General features: G+C 58.0%; 1 protein-coding gene and 1 long non-coding RNA gene across 3 annotated transcripts in view; one reads left to right on the top strand and one right to left on the bottom strand.

Moving 5' to 3' along the window:
• LOC119564877 (immunoglobulin superfamily member 1-like) overlaps window positions 1-20,407 on the bottom strand; it is a 967,916-nt gene that overhangs the window by 821,401 nt on the left and 126,108 nt on the right. The window contains exons 7-9 of the mRNA XM_043534610.1: window positions 12,806-13,090; window positions 12,112-12,402; window positions 10,950-11,240 (exon numbers count right to left, since the gene is read on the bottom strand). Coding sequence (XP_043390545.1) covers window positions 10,950-11,240; window positions 12,112-12,402; window positions 12,806-13,090 — 867 coding nt within the window. The remainder of the gene's footprint in view (window positions 1-10,949; window positions 11,241-12,111; window positions 12,403-12,805; window positions 13,091-20,407) is intronic.
• The window catches only part of LOC122463646, a 106,468-nt gene continuing 90,166 nt past the window's right edge, over window positions 4,106-20,407 (top strand). Inside the window, exons 1-3 of one of the 2 annotated variants that reach the window (XR_006287218.1) lie at window positions 4,106-4,225; window positions 4,870-5,230; window positions 6,186-6,703. This is a non-coding gene — a long non-coding RNA (uncharacterized LOC122463646). Of the gene's footprint in view, window positions 4,226-4,683; window positions 5,231-6,185; window positions 6,709-20,407 lie in introns of those variants that run through there. The other variant, XR_006287217.1, reaches the window with a different exon arrangement.

Raw genomic sequence — 20,407 nt, 5'->3', positions numbered from 1 at the left:
TGGTTCTGCAGTCCAGGGGTCCTTTGTCTCCGTGGGGACACTGCGGACGACAGTCCTGGCACCACGTCTCCAGGGTTGGTTTCCCCCGGGGGCAGGGCACTGCACAGCACAGAGTCAGCTCTGCATTCAGCAGCAGGCCGGAGACATCTGCCTCCTTCCCCTGCAGGGCCCTCCCTTTATCCTTCCTGCCGCGCCCCGGTACTTCTGGGAAGGGGGCGGGGCACATTTGGCTCCACCCACCGGGGGGAACATAGTGGTCCCTTGCTCTCAAGTCCAGAGGGAGGCCGCTCTGCTCACCCCGATTATGTGTGGAGCCTTCATTTTATCCTCCGTTTCTCAGTGTATTATGTGATGGTACGGCCAATGGATGTGCTACTTGCTATACAATCAACGGATGCTCCTTAGACTGGAGTTGCAGGATTAGCGCAGTGTAGGATAGATAAGTAGGCGTGAGGAGTGTGTATTAGGTATTAGTAAAGCACGGTTAATAGCAAGGCCTACAGGCTGAGACCTGTACGATTTTAGCTTCGCCAGACTAGGCCAGAGGCTTAAGATGATTGCGTGACCTAGCAATAACCGCTAAGACCAAAAGTTACTGCATAAGATGAGCCAACAGGTGAGGTTATGGGAAAATGGATTGCAATAGACACAAGGTATTTTCCAAAACCAACTGCCGCCTGATTGTAACATCTTTAAATGTCTGTCCTGACCGCAGGGTACCTGCCATGCGTAGCTGCGCATGAGACAAAAAGGAACTACAAACAACCTATGAAAAATGGGGCAGACCAATAATCACGGGGAGTGGAAGTGCAGCTAAGGAAAAGCAGGCTGACACCTTGTGACGAAGCGGGGGATTTTCTTAGTGTTGTGCTTGAGTACTGTGCGTGCCTCAGTTTCCCCTGTGTGCTGCCGTGTGTGTCACGAGGTGATGGGAGTGAGGGTTTGCCGGTGCAGAGGGCCAGGTGTGATCTCACCTAGCAGCCTGGACCCCAGACAACGGCCTGGACATGATAGATCTTACCAACTGGTGACCCAGAGGCCCAGCCTGTGTTGGGAACCGGCCAGTTCTGGCCAGTGGGAGGACAAAGGACGGAAGAGATGCCCCGGGGATCTGTTTGTGCGGAAGGAAGACGCAGGGCGGAGGAGGGGCTGTGGGGAAGGTGATATAGGGGGATCAGCTGGAAGGAAGTTGCTTCTGGACTGGGGACAAAGAGGGGTCTGGTTGCACCTCGACTGGGACAGACCCACCTGGACTGGGACAGACCAGCTGGACGGTGCTGAGACTGGCCAGGCCCGAGGCCCCTGAGAACTGCCGAGGCTGGGTTCGGCCGTACAATAAACCCTCCTCGTTTACGCTGGCTGAGAGTCCCTGCAGGCTGGAGATCGGGGGGCATCGCTCCATCTGGTGGGGGTGGCCCCAGGTAGCCAGAGCAAGGGGACCCCCCAAGGGGGCTCACAAAGGGAGCCAGGCGGGCTGGAGGCTCTGAGAGGTGCAGTTCCAGGAGACGGTGGAACCCAGGGCTTAGCCCCCAACAGAAAGTGAACCCCGAGAAGGGCTGTCAGAAGGAGGGGAGTTCCTCCCGGGGATCCTACAGAGCCGAGAGAGCTTGCAGGGGCCTCTGAGTCCATGACACACCTTCATGCATAAACGGTGAGGTGGCAAAATTTGCAGATGATACAAAACTACTCAAGTTAGTTAAGTCGCAGGCAGACTGCCACGAGCTACAAAGGGATCTCCGGAAAGCGGGTAACTGGGCAACAAACTGGCAGATGAAATTCAGTGTTGATCAATGCAAAGTGATGCACGTTGGAAAGCATCATCCCAGCTCTACATATACAAGGATGGGGCCTCAATTAGCTGTTACCAGGCAGGAGAGAGATCTGGGAGTCAGTGTGGAGAGTTCTCTGAAAACTTCCACTCAATGTGCAGCGACAGTCAAAAAAGCCAGCAGAAGGTTGGGCATCATAAAGAAAGGGAGAGATAATAGGACAGAAAATATCATGTTGCCTCTATATAAATCTGTGACGCAGCAGGGAGGGGGAGTGGTGACCTGGGACCCACACTCCGTGACAAAATCCATGGTACGTGCACACCTTGTATACTGCGTGCAGATGTGGTCACCCCATCTCAAAAAAGATAGACTGGAATTGGAAAAGGTTCAGAAAAGGGCAACAAAAATGATGAGGGGTCTGGAATGGCTTCTGTACGAGGAGAGATTAAAACTTTTCAGCTTGGAAAAGAGACAACTCAGGGGGGATATGATGGAGGTCTGTAAAACCATGACTGGTGTGGAGAAAGTAAATCAGGAAGTGTTGTTTCCTCCTTTTCATAATGCAAGAGCTAGGGGTCACCCAATGAAATGAATAGTCAGCACGTTTAAAACAAACAAGAGGAAGTATTTCTTCACGCAACGCACACTCAGCCTGTGGAACTCCTTGCCACAGGATGTTGTGAAAGCCAAGATTATAACAGGGTTCGAAAAAGAACTAGATAAGTTCATGAGGATAGGTCCATCAATGGCTATTAGCCAGGATGGTCAGGGATGGTGTCCCGAGCCTCTGCTTGCTGGGAGGACGACAGGGGACGGATCACTCACTGATTCCCTGTTCTGTTCATTCCCAATGGGGCACCTGGCACTGGCCACTGTCGCAGACAGGATACTGGGCTAGATGGCCCTTTGGTCTGACCCAGTGTGGCTGTTCTTATGTGTTAGGTGTAGTCAGAACTACAATATCAAAGAGGGAAGACCCAAGGGAAACCCCAGCAGGAACCATCCCGCTAGCGACGCTTGTCTACTGAGAGGCCCATCGGAGCCGAGAACACCGGGGAGGATGTGAAGATGGCCACGGCTGTAATTGTTGCACAGGGTTTTGTAGGATTTCTCTCTGCAGGACTTTACTTAGCACTGGGGCTGGCACTGACGGCCAGGGGAGAGCCCCCTAGTGACCTCTGCCCCCACTCCCTGCAGCACAGCGCCCCCAAGCAGTGCACTGGGGTATCAGGGCCAGCAGTGACGGCCAGGGGAGAACGCCCCTCTACTGAGCCCCTCCTCCTGCTCCCTTCACCATAGCACCCCCTAGTGCAGCAGTGGAGTATTGGGGCCTAATGGGTTAGAACAGGTGGGCTGGGATCCAGGACTCCTGGGTTCTCTCCCTGGCTCTGGGACGGGAGTGGGGTTTAGTGGTTAGAGCAGGGGGCCTGGGAGCCAGGACTCCTGGGTTCTATCCCTGGCTCTCGGAGGGGACTGGGGTCTTGTCACTAGAGTGAGTGGGAGGCTGGGAGCCAGGACTCCTGGGTTCTATTTTGAAGGCTGGGCATTGCTCCCCCCTTTTCCTCTCAGCAGCTAGTTCCCAGCCTCCCAGGGCACCTTTGGACCCGGGCACTTGCCAATCGTGGCTGGGATCAGGAGGGGCAGCATGGGTGGGTGTGACCCAGCTATCTGGGCACAAGGAGTGCATGGGGTGGGGGTGGCAGGGGGCTGGACAGGGATCTATTGGGGGCAGGGAGAGCGTATGGGGGGGGACGCACCGTGCCTGAACTGGACAGGAAAGAAAAGGCTGGATGAGGAGCAGGGAGGTTCTGGCTGCCCCAGGGGCAATGCCATGCCCGGCCGCCTGGGCTCCTTTCCTACCTTTGTCTACCCTTGCCCCAGTAAAGACTGTGGTACGGATGGACCAATCTATTTGCCAAGGGGGTACCTTGGGTTACCCGAGGATGGGGAATAAACTGGAGGGGATGGTCCTGCCTCCCGCTCCATAAGGGACAATAGACTGTTGAGGCGCCGTGCAGTCGGGACTAGGGCGGGGGGCTCACTGGGGGGCCCTACATCTAGGCGGGCTAGCAGAGAGGTAACATGACTTGCCCAAAACACTGGCGGAGAATAGAACCCAGGGGTCCTGGCTCCCAGCCCCCCGCCAACCAGCTCCAAAACCACTGGACCCCACTCCCCTCCCAGAGCCGGGGACGGAGTCCTGACTCCCAGCCCCCCCTGCTCTGACCACTAGACCCCACTCCCCTCCCAGAGCCGGGGAGAGAACCCAGGAGTCCTGGCTCCCCGCCCCTACTCCGCAGTTCTGTGACAGCATCCAAAGGGTTAACAGGAGCCCAGCCTCAGCCGGAAGCGGGAGGGGCGAGGAACCTTGGCTACAAAGGTCCCCACGGGCGAGCTCAGCTGCGCCCTGTCCGCTCCCCTCCCGGAGGGCTTCCAGCCGGAGGCTATGGCAGGTGAGACCGGGCGGGAGCCAGGATGCCTGGGTTCTCTCCCTGGCTCCGGGAGGGGAGTGGGGGCCAGTGGTTAGAGCAGGGAGGAGGGGGCTGGGAGTCCTGGATTCTCTTCCCGGCTCTGGGAGGGGAGGGCAGGAAGCCAGCAGGACTCCTGGGTTCTCTCCCTGGCTCTGGGAGGGGAGTGGGGGCTAGTGGTTAGAGCAGGGGGGCTGGGAGCCAGGATGCCTGGGTCCCATTCCCCTGCTCTGGGAGGGGAGTGGGGCCTAGTGACTCTGGGGAGGGGGGCTGCCCCCTCCCTGAGTTGCCCACTGCTGATGAGAGCCTTAGTCCTGACCAGTGTCAGAGTAATAGCCGTGTTAGTCTGTATTCCCCAAAAGAAAAGGAGGACTTGTGGCACCTTAGAGACTAAATTGGTTAGTCTCTAAGGTGCCACAAGTCCTCCTTTTCTTTTAGTCCTGACCTGCAGTCCCACCGTGGGCAGGGAATTTCTCTCCCACTCGGGGGAGGGGCCCATCTCCCCTGGTATCCCGGCTGTGCCCAGGCCCACCCATCTGCTATGAGAGAGTTCCCCGGGTGGCCAGTGAAGGGTAAAGTCCTCCCATCTGGTGCCCTTTGAGCCCCCCAACAGCTGTTTCTCCTTCCAGCTGTTGCCGGGGGGGTGGCTGGATCCCACCTTGCAGCTGACCCTCAATGGGGCTGTGCTGGGGCTGCTGTTGAGCCACCCGGGGGGCATCCCCCTGCGGGATTTCGGGAGGCTCTTCCACCAGCACCATGGCCGGCTCCTGGATCTGCCCCGGCACGGCTACCGCTCGCTGCGCCACCTGCTGGGTGACATGAAGGAGCTGGTGGTCCTGGACGAGGAGGGCAAGGAACCGTGGGTCAGGTGCCGGCACGCAGCCTGCGACCTGCTGCCAGAGGCCAAGCCCCCCAGGAGACGCCGCCATCACCCCCGGATCCACAAGGAGGCGCCACCCGAACGGCAGCACCCAGAGGCTCCTAAAGCAGGTGTGGTCATGGGTTGTGGGCGGGCTGCCCCCTACTGGGGGGAATGGGAACTGCATGTGGTAGCTGTGTCACCTTGCCCTTCCCTTTGTTGGGGGTTGCATTACAGGTGCTGTCTACACTACTAGGTGCATCAGTGATTTTCAGAATAGATCTGTGTCAGGACTCCTGGGTCCTCTCCCTGGCTGAGGGAGGGGAGTGGGGGTCTAGTGATGAGAACAAGGCTCTGGTCCCAGTTCTGCCATCTACTTTGGGCAAATTCTCTCCCTCTCCCCCTCGAAAATGGCAGAATAACTTTTGCCTACAGATTGCAGAGCTTAACCGCAGCTCTGGCTTTGATGACCTCTGGCTGGAGGGCACAGTCCAGCCCTGATAATGCCGCTGTCTCTGGGGTGGAGCGTGTCAACTTGCTGTAACAAGGCAAACCGTCTGGTCCTGCCTCTGCTTTGGGGCAGGTGAAATCAATGATGGGGCGCCTGGGGGTACCCTGAATGACTGACGGGCATTGTTTAAACAGGCCTGGTACAGAGCTGGCTGCAAAGCGGACGCAGGAAACTCCCCTCACTGAGAATCTCCGCCTTGAATGCGGGCGCCAGGTCCCAGGGAGCAACACTGTGCCTGGGGAATCGAGGCTGGTGGGAAATTGAACGCTGCCCCCACACAAGTTGGGAGTGAACTTGCACCCCTCTCCCACCCCTGCCCCCCGATTCTTTGCGCAAGTCTCGATTGATGAAGCTGAAAGACCCAGGCCTGGGTCATGGGGCCCAAGCGCCCCTAGAGGGAGCCTCAGCTCGGTGCAAAATCTGCCATGGCTTACAACAGCTCCCATGCGGAGCGGGTGCATTGCAAAGGGGTCCGGCTCAGTGCGACTGGCGCCACCTAGAGGGGCTTGTGCATCCTAATGGGGATGGCAGCATCTCACCGGGCATCTCTTCTCTCCTCTCCCTCCTGCTCCCAGGCCTTGGAACTCCTGCCACCACCTGGCTGCACCCCCGGACCATCCGCCGGCCGGATCTGCCCCCGAGCACCAAGCCTGCACCTGGCTGCCCCGAGCTGTCTCGCTGAGCCACTTCCCCAGCTCCCGCCTTCCTGTGGCTGTCCCTGCTAATCTTCACCAACCAGTCACTGGGTCTGGCAGCGTACCAGGGGGCAGCCCTGAATAGCCCCGAGCAGGCCCCCAGCCGGCTGCCCCGCACCACCCTGCCGCCCAGCCAGCCCCCAGCTGGACCCTCCCATGGCCGAGAGGGCTGAGCTGGAGCAGAATGTGGCGCGGGTCCTGCGGGGCCACCCTGGGGGCATTTCCCTCTTCCGCTTCCGCCAGGCCTACGGTGCCGCCTACACCCACCCCTTCCCCCTGGACAGCACGGCCTCGGTGAAGGAGCAGCTGGCGGCCATGCCGGGGGTTGTCAGGGTGGAGGGCTGGGGGGTGCAGACGATGCTCTTCCCAGTCTGCCCCCAGGAGCTCCCCAGCGAGGAGACTAGTACGTGCTGGGAGTCGGGCGGGGTGGAGGGAGAAGGACCATCCCAGGGATCAAACCTGGGGAGCGAGGGCCTCTGCAGCTTGAGCTATGAGTCCGGGGAGGAGTCCTAGCCTGTGGGTCAGGCTGGGCTTGAGCGGGATGGAGCTAAGCAGGGCCAGGGGGCCTGGGCTGCAGGGAGCGGGGGGCTCAGCAGGGGGCGCTAGGCTGAAAGGAGTAGGGCAGGGGTCTCAGCAGGGGGCGCTGTGTGGCGGGGTGTGGGGTGGGAGGTTCAGCAGAGGGTTCAGGATTGGAAGGGACCTCAGGACGTCATCTAGTCCAACCCCTGCTCAAAGCAGGACCAATCCCCAACTAAATCATCCCAGCCAGGGCTTTGTCAAGCCTGACCTTAAAATAACATAGACAACCTCAGCACATCCTCTCCCCATCCCGGTGCGAAGCCCCCCACACCGGACCTACATGTGGGTCTGGACAGGGCAGGGGGCCAGCAGCTCGATGGGACGGGGCAGCAGTGGGGGGAGGGCAGCATCTCCTCTAAAGCTTCTTAGAAGCAGAGTTCTCTGGGACTGGCGCTGCAGGGGGGGTGAGTCTGTCGCCCCCTGGGGCCAGGTGCCCCATGGCTGCAGGGGGCTCTCACTGCGGGGCCCCCCGGGGCATGTTGATCACGGCGTACACGCTGGGCTGGGCAGACTCAGGGGCAGCTTTCCCCCTGTGAAAGTAGAATGAATTATATTGAAATTATAATTCATTAAAGAAATGCTACTTGAAGGGTTTGTTGAAATATAGTTGTCAGGAAGAGAAACATTAAGGAGCGTGAGACAATGGGTCCTCAAGCTAATTAACTTAGAGCTCCTACTGAGCTAGGAGATTGGTAAAGGTTAGTATGCAAATAAGATATGTATGTATATTTGTCAGTTTCTGCTTCCTTTTGTCCCTTATGTTAAATTGGCTTTGGCTTCGCTGTATAAATAAGTTACCTTGAGCCTCAGAGAGGGGCTCACACCTGGGTGCATTAGCAAAGCGCTTTGCTAATAAACAGAGTGGTCTGACAAATTTTGTGAGTCCTGAATCTGACTCTGACACCCCGCTTGGCCTGCAGCACCTGGACGTCCAGCTCGGCGTAGGTGAGTCCCTGGACACTGGGGTCGGGCTCCTGGGGCAGGGAGGGGAGAGAGTCACTGGGGTGTGTGTGTGTGAATCTACCAGCACCCCAACACACACACAGAGCACAGGGTACACACACACAAGCCCACCACTCTCCTACCAGCCTGACCCCCACCCCAAGCCACTAGATGTGCCAGGAAAGGTGTAGTTGTGGGAGGGGGGGCTGTGAGGGGGCTGCTGGGGCCCATGTGGGGCAAGGTTGGGGGGTCAGGCCCCATGGGGGAACAGGGGACACTTACCAGGGTCTGTGGCTCTTTTCCCTCGTCAATAGAGGCGTCTGCGGAACAGAGACACTTGCTGAGCTGCACCCCGGGCTGGCCCAGAGCAGGACCCCACACACAGCTCTGACCCCCCAACCTAGCCAGGGGGTTCAGAGACCGGCATAGCCACCCCTTCCCCCCAGCCTACAGCATGGGCCATGGTCATTAGCCCTCAGTTACAGAGAGGAAAACTGAGTCACAGATGTCGAGAGGGTTACAGCGGGGGCGGGGGGCTTGGAGTTAGAAGGCCTGGGTTCTCGCCCTGGCTCAGGAGGAGAGTGGGGTCTAGTTAGTGGTTAGAGCAGGGGGCTGGGAGCCAGGAGTGGATGGGGAACTAGAGCGGGAGGGGAGGGTGGCCCCAGGGACCTCCTGGGAGTCCAACACTCTCAGCTGACACCAGCTACCTCTAGTCCCGCCCAGCAGCAGCTGTAAATCAGACCCTGCCCCATATGGGTGGAGCCCCCACAAGCCCCGTCCCTCCCTGGGGTCCTGCCCCACCCTGGTACCCCCTTGGGTGTGTTACTCACAGATGGGGTCTTGCTGAGCCGATGCCTTTAATGCCCCCATAGGTCTGGTGTTAAAAGAGAAAATCCCCTTGTAAATGTCATATCCCCCCACCATGGAGACATTCCCCAACACACCCAGAGAGCCCCCCAGGCTGCCTCACACTGACCCCAGTTCCCTAGAACCCAGGACTCCTACTCACCCCCCAACACACACACCCACACCTCCCTGCTGTAACCACTAGACCCCCACTCCCCTCCCAGACGAAGGAGAGAACCCAGGAGCCCTGTGACCCCGGCAGGTCGATTGGGAGGGGGAGGAGCCGGGTTCCTACCTGCTGGGTCTCGGTGCAGCTCCTTTTCCTGCAGAGGGACACAAACCAGAATCCCCCGTGAGCAGATCGGGATCCCCCGGTCCCAGCACAGGGCAGCAGGGGTGGGGGGCAGCACAACACTGTAGCATGCGCCAGGGGCGGGGCAGATTAAGTCGGGGGGGCTTTTCCTGTCCCTAATTCTCCCTCCTTAGTGACTCGCTATAACAAACCTGATCCACAGGTCGGCTCCCCTGGCACCCCATGTACCAGAGAAGCACGGTGTCGGTGGCTCTTTATAAAGGGACCCCTCGCCCGGCACTGAGATGTGGCCACCTCTGGGGTGGGGCAAGGGGACTGGTTATATGGGGACCCCTCAGCCTGTGCTGAGATGCAGCCCCTTTGGGGTGGGACAGATGGGTGTGTACAGGAATAACCCATGCAGTTGAGCCCCCACCCCGCTCCTTGGCTTTCCCGGCACCGTCCCCCATACAAGCCGTAAGGCCATCCCGCCCTGCTTAGCGGCAGGTTTAACCCTTTCCTCGCTGGGTGGGGCACTTACTGGCTCGGGTTTTTCGGAAGCAGAGGAAGGCCACCAGGAGGAGGAGGCCGGCGGCTGCCGCGCTTGCCCCGGCGATGATGTGGCTGGTCAGAAGTGCCGGAGGTCCCGATTCGCCTGGGAAACAGCAGCAGGCCGTGAGTGCTGGGAGGGGCTGGTCTGTTCCCCCCTGGCCCTTCCCACCCCAGGCAGCACCTAAGGGGCTGGGACACCGCAGGGCACAGCCAGGAGAAAATTCTATGGGGAGGATGTTGGGGGGGCCCCAGGGTATCAAGTGGGGTCAGATCAAGCAAGATTTGGGGGATTTGTAGTGCCAGGGGGCACTGGGCTGCAGTGGGCGGGGGGCTCAGTAGGGGGCGTTCACCCCATCAGTCAGAGCTGGCCCCATTGCCCCAGCACGGCACTGGGGGAGCTGTCTGATCCAGCCTGGCCTTCATTTCTAAGGCATTTCACCCCCTTCCTCATGGCCACACCGACTCAGGCCAACAGGCCCATCTAGCCTGGTATCCCGCCTCCCATGCTGGCTGCCCCTGGCAGCTTCACAGGGACCTCCAGGGCACCACCCCCATGGCCACTGATGGGCCCAGCTGCCCCAGAAGGGGCCTCCGGCTGCCCTGTTAGCGGGGCGGGTTCGTGTCTGAGCAGGAGGCTTCTCTCCCTGCCCAAATCCATCGGCGGGGGAGGGGAGTCAATGCCCCTGAAAACAGCCTCCATCCCTCCCCCTGAGCAACCACTGGGGGAAGCTGCCCCATAATCTGTGACTCAAGAGATTCTCCCCTGGTCCCACGCTGGACTCACTCCCCACTGCGCCCCTGGGCCGGGGTAGGGGGACAGAGTTCTCGGGTCTTGGGGCCACAGATGGGGGGGGGCAGAAAGTAGCAAATGGGTTGCGGGGCTGCAGTGGGGGGACGGAATGGGGCGGGACCGGGGAAGGGGCAGAAAGGGGTGGGGCTGTGGGCGGGGCTGCAGACCGAGGAGGCGCGACAGTAGAGGGAGGACAGGTGAAAAGTTGGGGAGAGACTCCCCCTTGCTCTGGCCCAGGGCCCCAGGAAACCTTAATCCAACTCTGCCCGTGACTCAGCATCGATCGTTACTGTCAGTCCCGGGGAGGGGGGTTTGTGGCTGGGGACGGAGCTGGCTGGGCAGCCCCTGGGCCCTGATTCCTCTGTGCAACCCCAGTGCGGGGGCAGCCGGGGCAGCATCCCCTGGGAAAGGCCCCTGCTCTGCAGCTCCCCCTGAGGGCAGGGATCCCCCCTCCCTCAGCTGTGAACATCCAGCAGCTCCTGCTGCTCCCCCCTGCCTTGGGAACCCCCCAGTGACACTGTCCCCGCTCACTGTCCACGGGAGTCCTAGGATTCTGGGCAAAGCCTGGTTCTGAGCATCCCATCAGGGTGCCGACCTTCTGAGGGTCCGGCTGGGAGCGGGAACGTGGAGCCGGGCCCCTCACCTGCTACCACCAGCTCCACGGGGTCGCTGGGGTCCGAGGAGATGAAGGGCTCTGATCGGGGCCGGTAGCTGCAGCTGTAGTTCCCTCCGTCCTGCTGGCCCACGGTGGGGATGCGGAACTCGGCCCCGTCCCCAGCAGAGTCCTTGTGTCGCGGCGGGTTCAGGTCTCCAGCTTTCTGCAGGAAGAACCTCACGTCCCGGCGCTGCCCCTGACACCGGATGGTGACGTCTGCCCCTGGAGCGGTGACCCCAGTGGGGCTCAGAGAGATGGAGGGTCTGGGTAAGCTGGGATCTGCGCATAGGAGACAGGCTGTGAGAGTCCCCCTGACCCAGAAACCTGGCCCTGTGACCTGGGCTCCCAGTCCCACACACATGGAGCCATGGCTGCCTAGTTCTTGGGGTCCTCATACGGCGTGTGTGGCCCCTGCCTCATTCACTGCATCCCCCTCTCCCCCGGAGCACAGGGCGACTCAGAGGCTGCTCTCTGGAGCCTGGCACTATAGGGCCTGAGCCCCACACAGGAAGGAAGTCAGCCCCCTGGGAGGCAGCGAGGTATCTTTATCCCCATTTTGCAGGGGGAACCTGAGTCACAGTCAGATTCACTTTCCTTCGTGAGCTCCCAGGGGCAGGGACGGTCTCTTCACTCTGTGTTTATGCAGCGCCGGGCACAACGGGTCCCTGACCATGGCGGGGGCCCTACATGCTCCCCTAACACAAGGGATCCAGTGCTATTGAGGCCAGTGTTTGCAGAGGTCTCCACTAACTGTGGGCGTCTCCGTTTGTGGGTGGTAGGTCTGAGATCCCCCAAGATTGAGGCCCCCCGACAAAGAAGGACACTTTTGAAAACCGCGATGTGCTCCCATCACACAGAGTCTGTGGCCGCGTCAGGAGAACAGAGGGGAGGGGATCATGGGATTAAATAGCGACTCACGGTTCCTACACACAAGAGGCAGCGTTAAAGTCACCTCCCTGCCCCGAGTCCCCAGGGGCTGCTGCTCCCCCCTAGCTGGGGAACCCCTCAGTGACTCCGTCCCCGCTCCCCGGCTGGGCGTCCCCTCTGCTGGGTCATGCCTCAGGGAAGAGCCTGGCTGTGAGCATGCCATCTGGGTGCCGACATTCTGAGGGTCTGTCTGGGAGCGGGGACTTGGAGCCGGACCCCTCACCTGCTACCACCAGCTGCATGGGGTCGCTGGGCTGCGAGGAGACGAAGGGCTCTGATGGGAGCCGGTAGCTGCAGCTGTAGTTCCCTCCGTGCTGCCAGCCCACGGTGGGGATGCGGAACTCGGCCCCGTCCCCAGCAGGGTCCATGTGTCGCGGCGGGTTCAGGTCTCCAGCCTTGTGCAGGAAGAACCTCACGTCCCGGCGCTGCCCCTGACACCGGATGGTGACGTCTGCCCCTGGGGCGGTTATCCCAGTGGGGCTCAGAGAGATGGAGGGTCTGGGTAAGCTGGGATCTGCGCACAGGAGACAGGCTGTGAGAGTCCCCCTGACCCAGAAACCTGGCCCTGTGACCTGGACTCCCAGTCCCACACACATGGAGCCATGGCTGCCTAGTTCTTGGGGTCCTCATAGGCCGTGTGTGGCCCCTGCCTCATTCACTGCATGCCCCTCACGGTTCCTACACACAAGGGGCAGCGTTAAAGTCACCTCCCTGCCCCAAGTCCCCAGGGGCTGCTGCTCCCCCCTGGCTGGGGAACCCCCCAGTGACTCCGTCCCTGCTCCCCGGCCGGGTGTCCCCTCTGATGGGTCATGCCTCAGGGCAGAGCCTGGCTCTGAGCATCCCATTAGCACCGAGCCCCCGTGAGGGTCGGGCTGGGGGTGGGGCTGGGAACGGGGACGCCGAGCCGGGCCCCTCACCTCTCACTACCAGATCCACGGGGTCGCTGGGGGACGACCTGGCAGACGGCTTTGATCTGCTTTGATAGGAGCAGTTGTAGCTCCCCCTGTCCTCCCGGCGCACGTTGCTGATGGGAAACACAGCCTCAAACCCGCTCGGATCCACAGGTGGGAAATGGCGTCCTTCTTTATTCAGCACGAACCGCATGCCCTGGTGCTGCCCCCGACACCAGACGGACACGGTTCCCCCCAGGGAGACCACGCCGCTGGGGTTCAGGGAGATGCTGGGTTTGGGGTAGCTGGGCTCTGCAGGGGGAAGCAGACAGGCCGTGAGACGCAGGCCCCGTCACCCAGTCCTGGGCCCCATCCTCAACACAAAGCCTCCGTGTGGGGTCAGACCCAGCGGCCCTGGGGACGGGCTCCTGGATGCCTTTCCACAGGGACCCACAGTTTCCTCTGAGCCCTGGGCTAACAGCATGAGACATGAAGCAACCCCAGTGCCTGGGGGCCCAAAGCTCTGCTCCCAAGTGGGTGACAGACCAGTCCAGTCTCTAGGGGTCCATTCACGCCCTGGCTTCTCTGCTTGGAGGGGGCTGGGAGCCAGGACTCCTGGGTTCTGTCCCTGGCTCTGGGAGGGGAGTGGGGTCTAGTGGGGAGAGCAGGAAGGATGGAGGCTAGGACTCCTGGGTTCTGTGCACATGTAATGGGACTATCCACTGAGGATTATAACCTTCAGCTCCGTCCATCACCCCCTAACTGATGTGTTACCTGGGAAAGGCCCCCCTGCTCTGCAGCTCCCGCTCGGGGCAGGGATCCCCCCTCCCTCAGCCCTGAATGTCTAGTGGCTGCTTCTCCCCCCCACTGGGGAACCCCCTGGTGACTCTGTCCCCTCTGCTGGGCTAGGGCAGAGCCTGGCTCTGAGCGTCCCATTAGTGCAGAGACCCACCTTTCCCCAGGCCTTGGGATCGTGGGGTGGGCGGCTGTGAGTGCAGAGGAGGGAGGTGGTGGGGCGGGGCCTGATCTGGGGGGGTTCTCCCCCATGGCTGCACTGACCGTGAACGTTTTGGTTACCCCGAGGGGATCTAGAGCCCACGATGGGCCCTGTTAGCGTTTGTATGAGCTGAAATAAATCCACATTCCCCACCCCCCGCTATCTTCCCAGCCTTGGGGGGCAGGACACTGAACCAGTGGATGGTTCCCATCTGCTTTGTCAGACCCCGGGAGCCAAGGTCAGCTCCTCGTTACTCCCTGGTGGGGCAGGGCAGAGAAGAACTAGGACGGGTCTGAGCGCCCAGGGGGAGTTTGTGTTGAGTTTTGGGAAAGGTTCAGTACTCAGATCCCCTCCCCCATCCTTGATGTTACTGTCCTCCCCCCAGACTGATACTCACCTCCCCACACCCCGCTGTGACCGGCCAGCCAGCAGCCTGGAGAGGAGACGGCTCGTTAGTGACCAGATCCCAGAGCAACTGGATCCCTCACCCTGGTCTCAGATCCCCCCTCCTTGGGGACACGCCCTGGTCTCAGATCCACCCCCCTCATGGACACAGGCCCTCTCTGTCTCCGATACTTACCGAGGAAGAGGACGGTGAGAGCAGACGCCATGATGGGGCAGTGGGGGGGCCCCTCAGTGCTGCCACCAACACCCCAGTGCTGAGCTCCACTGAGCCTAAGGCCCGAGTGCTAGCGGAATGAGGAACTGCGCTGGGGGCTGCAGCCCCAGGAAGCCCGTGATGCGCTCGGCCCCTTTCTTCCCCATCAGGTAGTTTCTCTGCAATCTCCATCCCAAATCTACCGCCGTCAGAGCAAAGCCAGCTCCCTGCAACACTCAGCAAACCACATCCCCTCCTGCAGCTGCCTGGTCCCACGCCACCCCCCATCACAACCCAGCCCCACATGGGAGTTGCCCAGTCCGGGGACCAGCTGGGAACAGGGGAATCTCAGGAAGTGTCAAGAGGTGTCCAGGCTGCCCTGAGCTTTTCCAACAGGCCCGTCTAGCCTCCCTGGAGCAGCAGCTCAGAGCAGAGGAGGGCTTCTACCCCGCACAAAGAAACCCTCTCCCAAGGAGTGGGACACAGATTCCTTCCTGACCAAGCTGGGCCCAGCCCCAGCCCTGGAGCATGAGGGTGGAGGGACCTGGCCAACCTCCTTCTCAGGTACCATCGCTGCACATGCCGTTCTTAGCTGAGTGATGTGGCACAGAGACATGACAGGGGGGTTTGAGGGGGGTGGGAGTTGTGGTTTCTGGTACCCGTGAGCAGGGGAGGGAGGGGTAAATGTAGATCCTGAGTTGATAAAGGAGTAGTGGATAAATCTGGGAAAGGCGAAGTCTGCCGCGAGCCGGCGCTCGCTTCCTGTTTCTGCTACTGCCAGTGAAATTCTGTGAAAACCTGATGCCTGGCACCTACCCTGTTATACACCCCAGCTCTGGGAGAGGAATGGGGTCTAGTGATTGGGGGGTGGGAGTGGCTGGGAGCCAGGACTCCTGGGTTCTCTCCTCTTTCTGGTTGGGGGGGTGGGGTCTAGTGCTAAGAGAAAAGGACGCAGATTCGAGCCAGCCCCCTAGAGGTGAAAGGCCCTGTGACAAAGTGGGACTGTTCTTAATGTTTCCTCTGAATATTGTAGGGGTGCCTCAGTTTCCCCTATGCATTTCTCAGTCTCCAGGTGGTGGGATTAGGGGGTGTAATTGTTGCAGAGCAAAGGGCCAGTGTACCTAAATGGCCGACACTCTGTCTCCTGGCAAGTGATGGCCTGGGCCCTTCCCCCCTGCAAGGTGAGAGATAAAGGGTTGGAGAACAAAGGAATCAGGTGCCCCCCTGGCCCAGGAAAGGGACAAAGCCCAGAGGAGGAGGGGCTGGAGAGAGTTTCAGTTTGGGGCTGGCTGGGGACGTCGAGTGAATGGCAGACGTGGTTGTCTGGCTCACTGCCCCCCAAAATGGACCCGGATGAGGGATCCGGTTCTCTGCACGTACAAGCTCTGTTTTAGACCATGTTCCTGTCGTCTAATAAACCTCTGTTTTAATGGCTGGCTAAGGGTATGTCTACACTATGAAATTAGGTCAAATTTATAGAAGTTGGTTTTTAGAAATCGTTTTTATATAGTCGAGTGCGTGTGTCCCCACACAAAATGCTCTAAGTGCATTAAGTGCATTAACTGGGCGGAGCGCTTTCAGAGTACCGAGGCTCGCGTCAACTTCCGGAGCGTTGCACTGTGGGTAGCCATCCCACAGTTCCCGCAGTCTCCGCCGCCCACTGGAATTCTGGGTTGAGATCTCAGTGCCTGATGGGGCAAAAAACATTGTCGCGGGTGGTTCTGGCCACATGTCCTCAGGCCCCCCCTTCCCTCCCTCCCTCCGTGAAAGCAACAGCAGACAATCGTTTTGCGCCTTTTTTCCTGAGTTACCCGCGCAGACGCCACAGCAGGGCAAGCATGGAGCCCGCTCAGCTCACTCTTACCCTACGTCTCCTGGGTGCTGGCAGACGCGGGACTGCATTGCTACACAGCTGCAGCTCATTGCCTTGTGGCAGCAGACGGTGCACAGGCCTGATTACCATCGTCCTAATGTCCTAGGAGCTCTTGGCCGCCTCGGTAAGGTCGGTCAGGAGCTCCTGGGCAGACATGGCTGCAGGGACTGAAATAGGAGTGTCATAAATACAAAGGGAAGGGTAAACCCCTTTAAAATCCCTCCTGGCCAGAGGAAATCTCCTCTCACCTGTAAAGGGTTAAGAAGCTAAAGGTAACCTCGCTGGCACCTGACCAAAATGACCAATGAGGAGACAAGATACTTTCAAAAGCTGGGAGGAGGGAGAGAAACAAAGGGTCTGTGTGTCTGTCTATATTCTGTCTTTGGCGGGGATAGACCAGGAATGAAGCCTTAGAACTTTTAGTAAGTAATCTAGCTAGGTACGTGTTAGATTATGATTTCTTTAAATGGCTGAGAAAAGAATTGTGCTGAATAGAATAACTATTTCTGTCTGTGTATCTTTTTTGTAACTTAAGGTTTTTGCCTAGAGGGGTTCTCTATGTTTTAAATCTAATTACCCTGTAAGGTATCTACCATCCTGATTTTACGGGGGGGATTTTTTTTTAATTTCTATTTACTTCTAGTTCTATTAAAAGTCTTTTTGTAAGAAAACTGAATGCTTTTCATTGTTCTCAGATCCAAGGGTTTGGGTCTGTGGTCACCTATGCAAATTGGTGAGGCTTTTTATCCAACATTTCCCTGGAAAGGGGGGGTGCAAGTGTTGGGAGGATTGTTCATCGTTCTTAAGATCCAAGGGTCTGGGTCTGTAGTCACCTAGGCAAATTGGTGAGGTTTTTTACCAAACCTTGTCCAGGAAGTGGGGTGCAAGGTTTTGGGAAGTATTTTGGGGGGAAAGACGTGTCCAAACAGCTCTTCCCCAGTAACCAGTATTTGTTTGGTGGTGGTAGCGGCCAATCCAAGGACAAAAGGGTGGAATATTTTGTACCTTGGGGAAGTTTTGACCTAAGTTGGTAAAGATAAGCTTAGTAGGTTTTTCATGCAGGTCCCCACATCTGTACCCTAGAGTTCAGAGTGGGGGAGGAACCTTGACAAGGAGTGACTCAAGCAGGTCATTCTCTTCAGTCCTGCCGGCAGCCCTATTGCACCGTCTTCAGCCAAGCAGCCAGGAGCTGAGGATGGCTAGCAGTCCTATTGCACCGTCTTCTGCCAGCCAAAGATGTAAAAGATAGATGGAGTGGATCAAAACAAGAAATAGACCAGATTTGTTTTGTATTCTTTTGCTCCACTCTCCCTCCGTGAAATCAACGGCCGACGATCGTTTCAGTGAGCTCTGTCAGGGGCACCTGGAAAAGTTTAATGGAGATTCAGTCCTGCCTAAAATAGCAGGGGGAGGGATAGCTCAGTGGGTTGAGCATTGGCCTGCTAAACCCAGGGTTTTGAGTTCAATCCTTGAGAGGGCCATTCTGTGTGACAGTAGTTTCTGTTTCTCCTTGATGTAAAGCCACCCCCTTTCTTGATTTTAATTCCCTGTAAGCCAACCCTGTAAGCCATGTCGTCAGTCGCCCCTCCCTCCGTCAGGGCAACGGCAGACAATGGTTCCACGTTGTTGGGGACACTGGGGCATGGCCACTAGGTAACTCGAGAGGATGGAAGACCACGAGTGTCGATGAAGCCCCCTCGCACTAGGCCCAGGTGTCCTTGCCCCCCTGCCCCTCCGCCCGCCTGGAGGGACTCTCAGCAGCTCTGCGTACTAGGCCCAAGTGTCCTTGGCCCCCCCACCTGGAGGCACTCCCAGCAGTTATGCTGAGGAACTGCAACAATATGTTGCAGAGTCAGACTGCCTGAAACTAAACAAGGCCAAACATGGAAGAACAATGCTGAATAAAGCAGCTTTATGTATGGTTTAACAAATGATACAGAGAACAAGGGCACTGGCTGGTAACTGGATTGGCTGGCTATATGGATACGTAGGGCAGCTTACTATTGGATAAGTATGCTGAAGAAAGGATGTATAAAAGCCTGTGCAACTTCCTGCTCTGTATGCAGGATTTGAGATTCTATTCTCCCTGTAACTTGTTTGCAGCTGCAAATAAACTTTTCTGCTTCTCCACCCCGTTGTGATTATTGGGTGACGGACACCGGGCAGCGAACCCCTGCTGTTGTTTTGCCTCTCAGCACTGGGTGCCAGCAACAGCGTCTTTTTTCCGTGCAGACGCCACACCACGGCAAGCATGGAGCCTGCTCAGATCACTTTGGCAATTAGGAGCACATTAAACACCACGGGCGTTATCCAGCAGTATATGCAGCACCAGAACCTGCCAAAGCGAAACCGGGCGAGGAGGCAACGTCAGTGCGGTGACGAGCGTGATGAGGACATGGACACAGACTTCTCTCAAGGCACGGGCCCTGGCAATGTGGGCATCATGGTGCTAATGGGGCAGGTTCATGCCGTGGAACGCCGGGAGGGGTGATGAAGGAGGGAAGGACAAGGCCACACAGCACTTTAAAACTTATTGAATGCCAGCCTTCTGTTGCTTGGGCAATCCTCTGGGGTGGAGTGGCTGGGTGGCGGAAGGCCCCCCCACAGCGTTCTTGGGCATCTGGGTGAGGAGACTATGGAACTTGGGGAGGAGGGCGGTTGGTTACACAGGGGCTGTAGCGGCGGTCTGTGCTCCATATTAGCTTGATTCTCCAGCAGCTTCAGCATTTTATCCTGCCTCCTCTCATCACGCTGCCGCCACCTTTCAGCTTCAGCCCTCTCTTCAGCCCGCCACCTCTCCTCCCCGTCATTTTGTGCTTTCCTGCACTATGACATTGTCTGCCTCCACGCATTCGTCTGTGCTCTGCCAGTGTGGGAGGACAGCATGAGGTCAGAGAACATTTCATCGCGAGTGCGTTTTTTTCGCCTTCTAATCTTCACTAGCCTCTGGGAAGGAGAAGATCCTGTGATCCTTGAAACACATGCAGCTGGTGGAGAAAAAAAGGGAGAGTGGTATTTTTTGCAGAACAATGGGTACACTCTTTCACAGTTGCTGTTAACATTACATACATAGCACATGTGCTTTCGTTACAAGGTCGCATTTTGCCTCCCCCCACCGTGTGACTAACCCCTCTCCCCACCGCATGGCTAACAGCGGGGAACATTTCTGTTCAGCCACAGGCAAACAGCCCATCAGGAACGGCCACCTCTGAATCTCCCTGAAGAAAAGCACCCTATTTCAACCAGGTGACCATGAATGATATCACTCTCCTGAGGATAACACAGAGAGATAAAGAAAGGATGTTGTTTGAACGCCAGCAAACATACACTGCAATGCTTTGTTCTACAATGATTCCCGACTACGTGTTACTGGTCTGGCGTGGTAAAGTGTCCTACCATGGTGGAGGAAACAAGGCTGCCCTCCCCAGAAACCTTTTGCAAAGGCTTTGGGAGTACATCCAGGAGCGCTTTATGGAGATGTCCCTGGAGGATTTCCGCTCCATCCCCAGACATGTTAATAGACTTTTCCAGTAGCTGTACTGGCCGCGAATGCCAGGGCAAATTAATCATTAAACACACTTGCTTTTAAACCATGTACACTATTTAAAAAGGTAGACTCACCAGAGGTCCCTTCTCTGCCTGTCGGGTCCGGGAGGCAGCCTTGAGTGGGTTCGGGGGGTACTGGCTCTAGGTCCAGGGTGAGAAACAGTTCCTGGCTGTCAGGAAAACCGGTTTCTCTGCTTTCTTGCTGTGAGCTATCTACAACCTCATCATCATTATCTTCCTCATCCCCAAAACCTGCTTCCGTGTTGCCTCCCTCTCCATTGACAGAGTCAAAGCACACGGTTGGGGTAGTGGTGGCTGAACCCCCTAAAACGGCATGAAGCTCATCATAGAAATGGCATGTTTGGGGCTCTGACCCGGAGAGGCCGTTTGCCTCTCTGGTTTTCTGGTAGGCTTGCCTCAGCTCCTTAAGTTTCACGCGGCACTGTTTCAGGTCCCTGTTATGGCCTTTGTCCTTCATGCCCTGGGAGCTTTTGACAAATGTTTTTGCATTTCAAAAACAGCAACGGAGTTCTGATAGCACGGATTCCTCTCCCCATACAGCCATCAGATCCCGTACCTCCCATTCGGTCCATGCTTGAGCTCTTTTGCGATTCC

The sequence above is a fragment of the Chelonia mydas genome, chromosome 23 (assembly GCF_015237465.2).
Source record: "Chelonia mydas isolate rCheMyd1 chromosome 23, rCheMyd1.pri.v2, whole genome shotgun sequence".
NCBI classification, from domain to species: Eukaryota; Metazoa; Chordata; order Testudines; family Cheloniidae; genus Chelonia; species Chelonia mydas.
The sequence above is the reverse complement of the archived record's forward strand: the minus strand, read 5'-3'. Positions and strand labels throughout refer to the sequence as shown.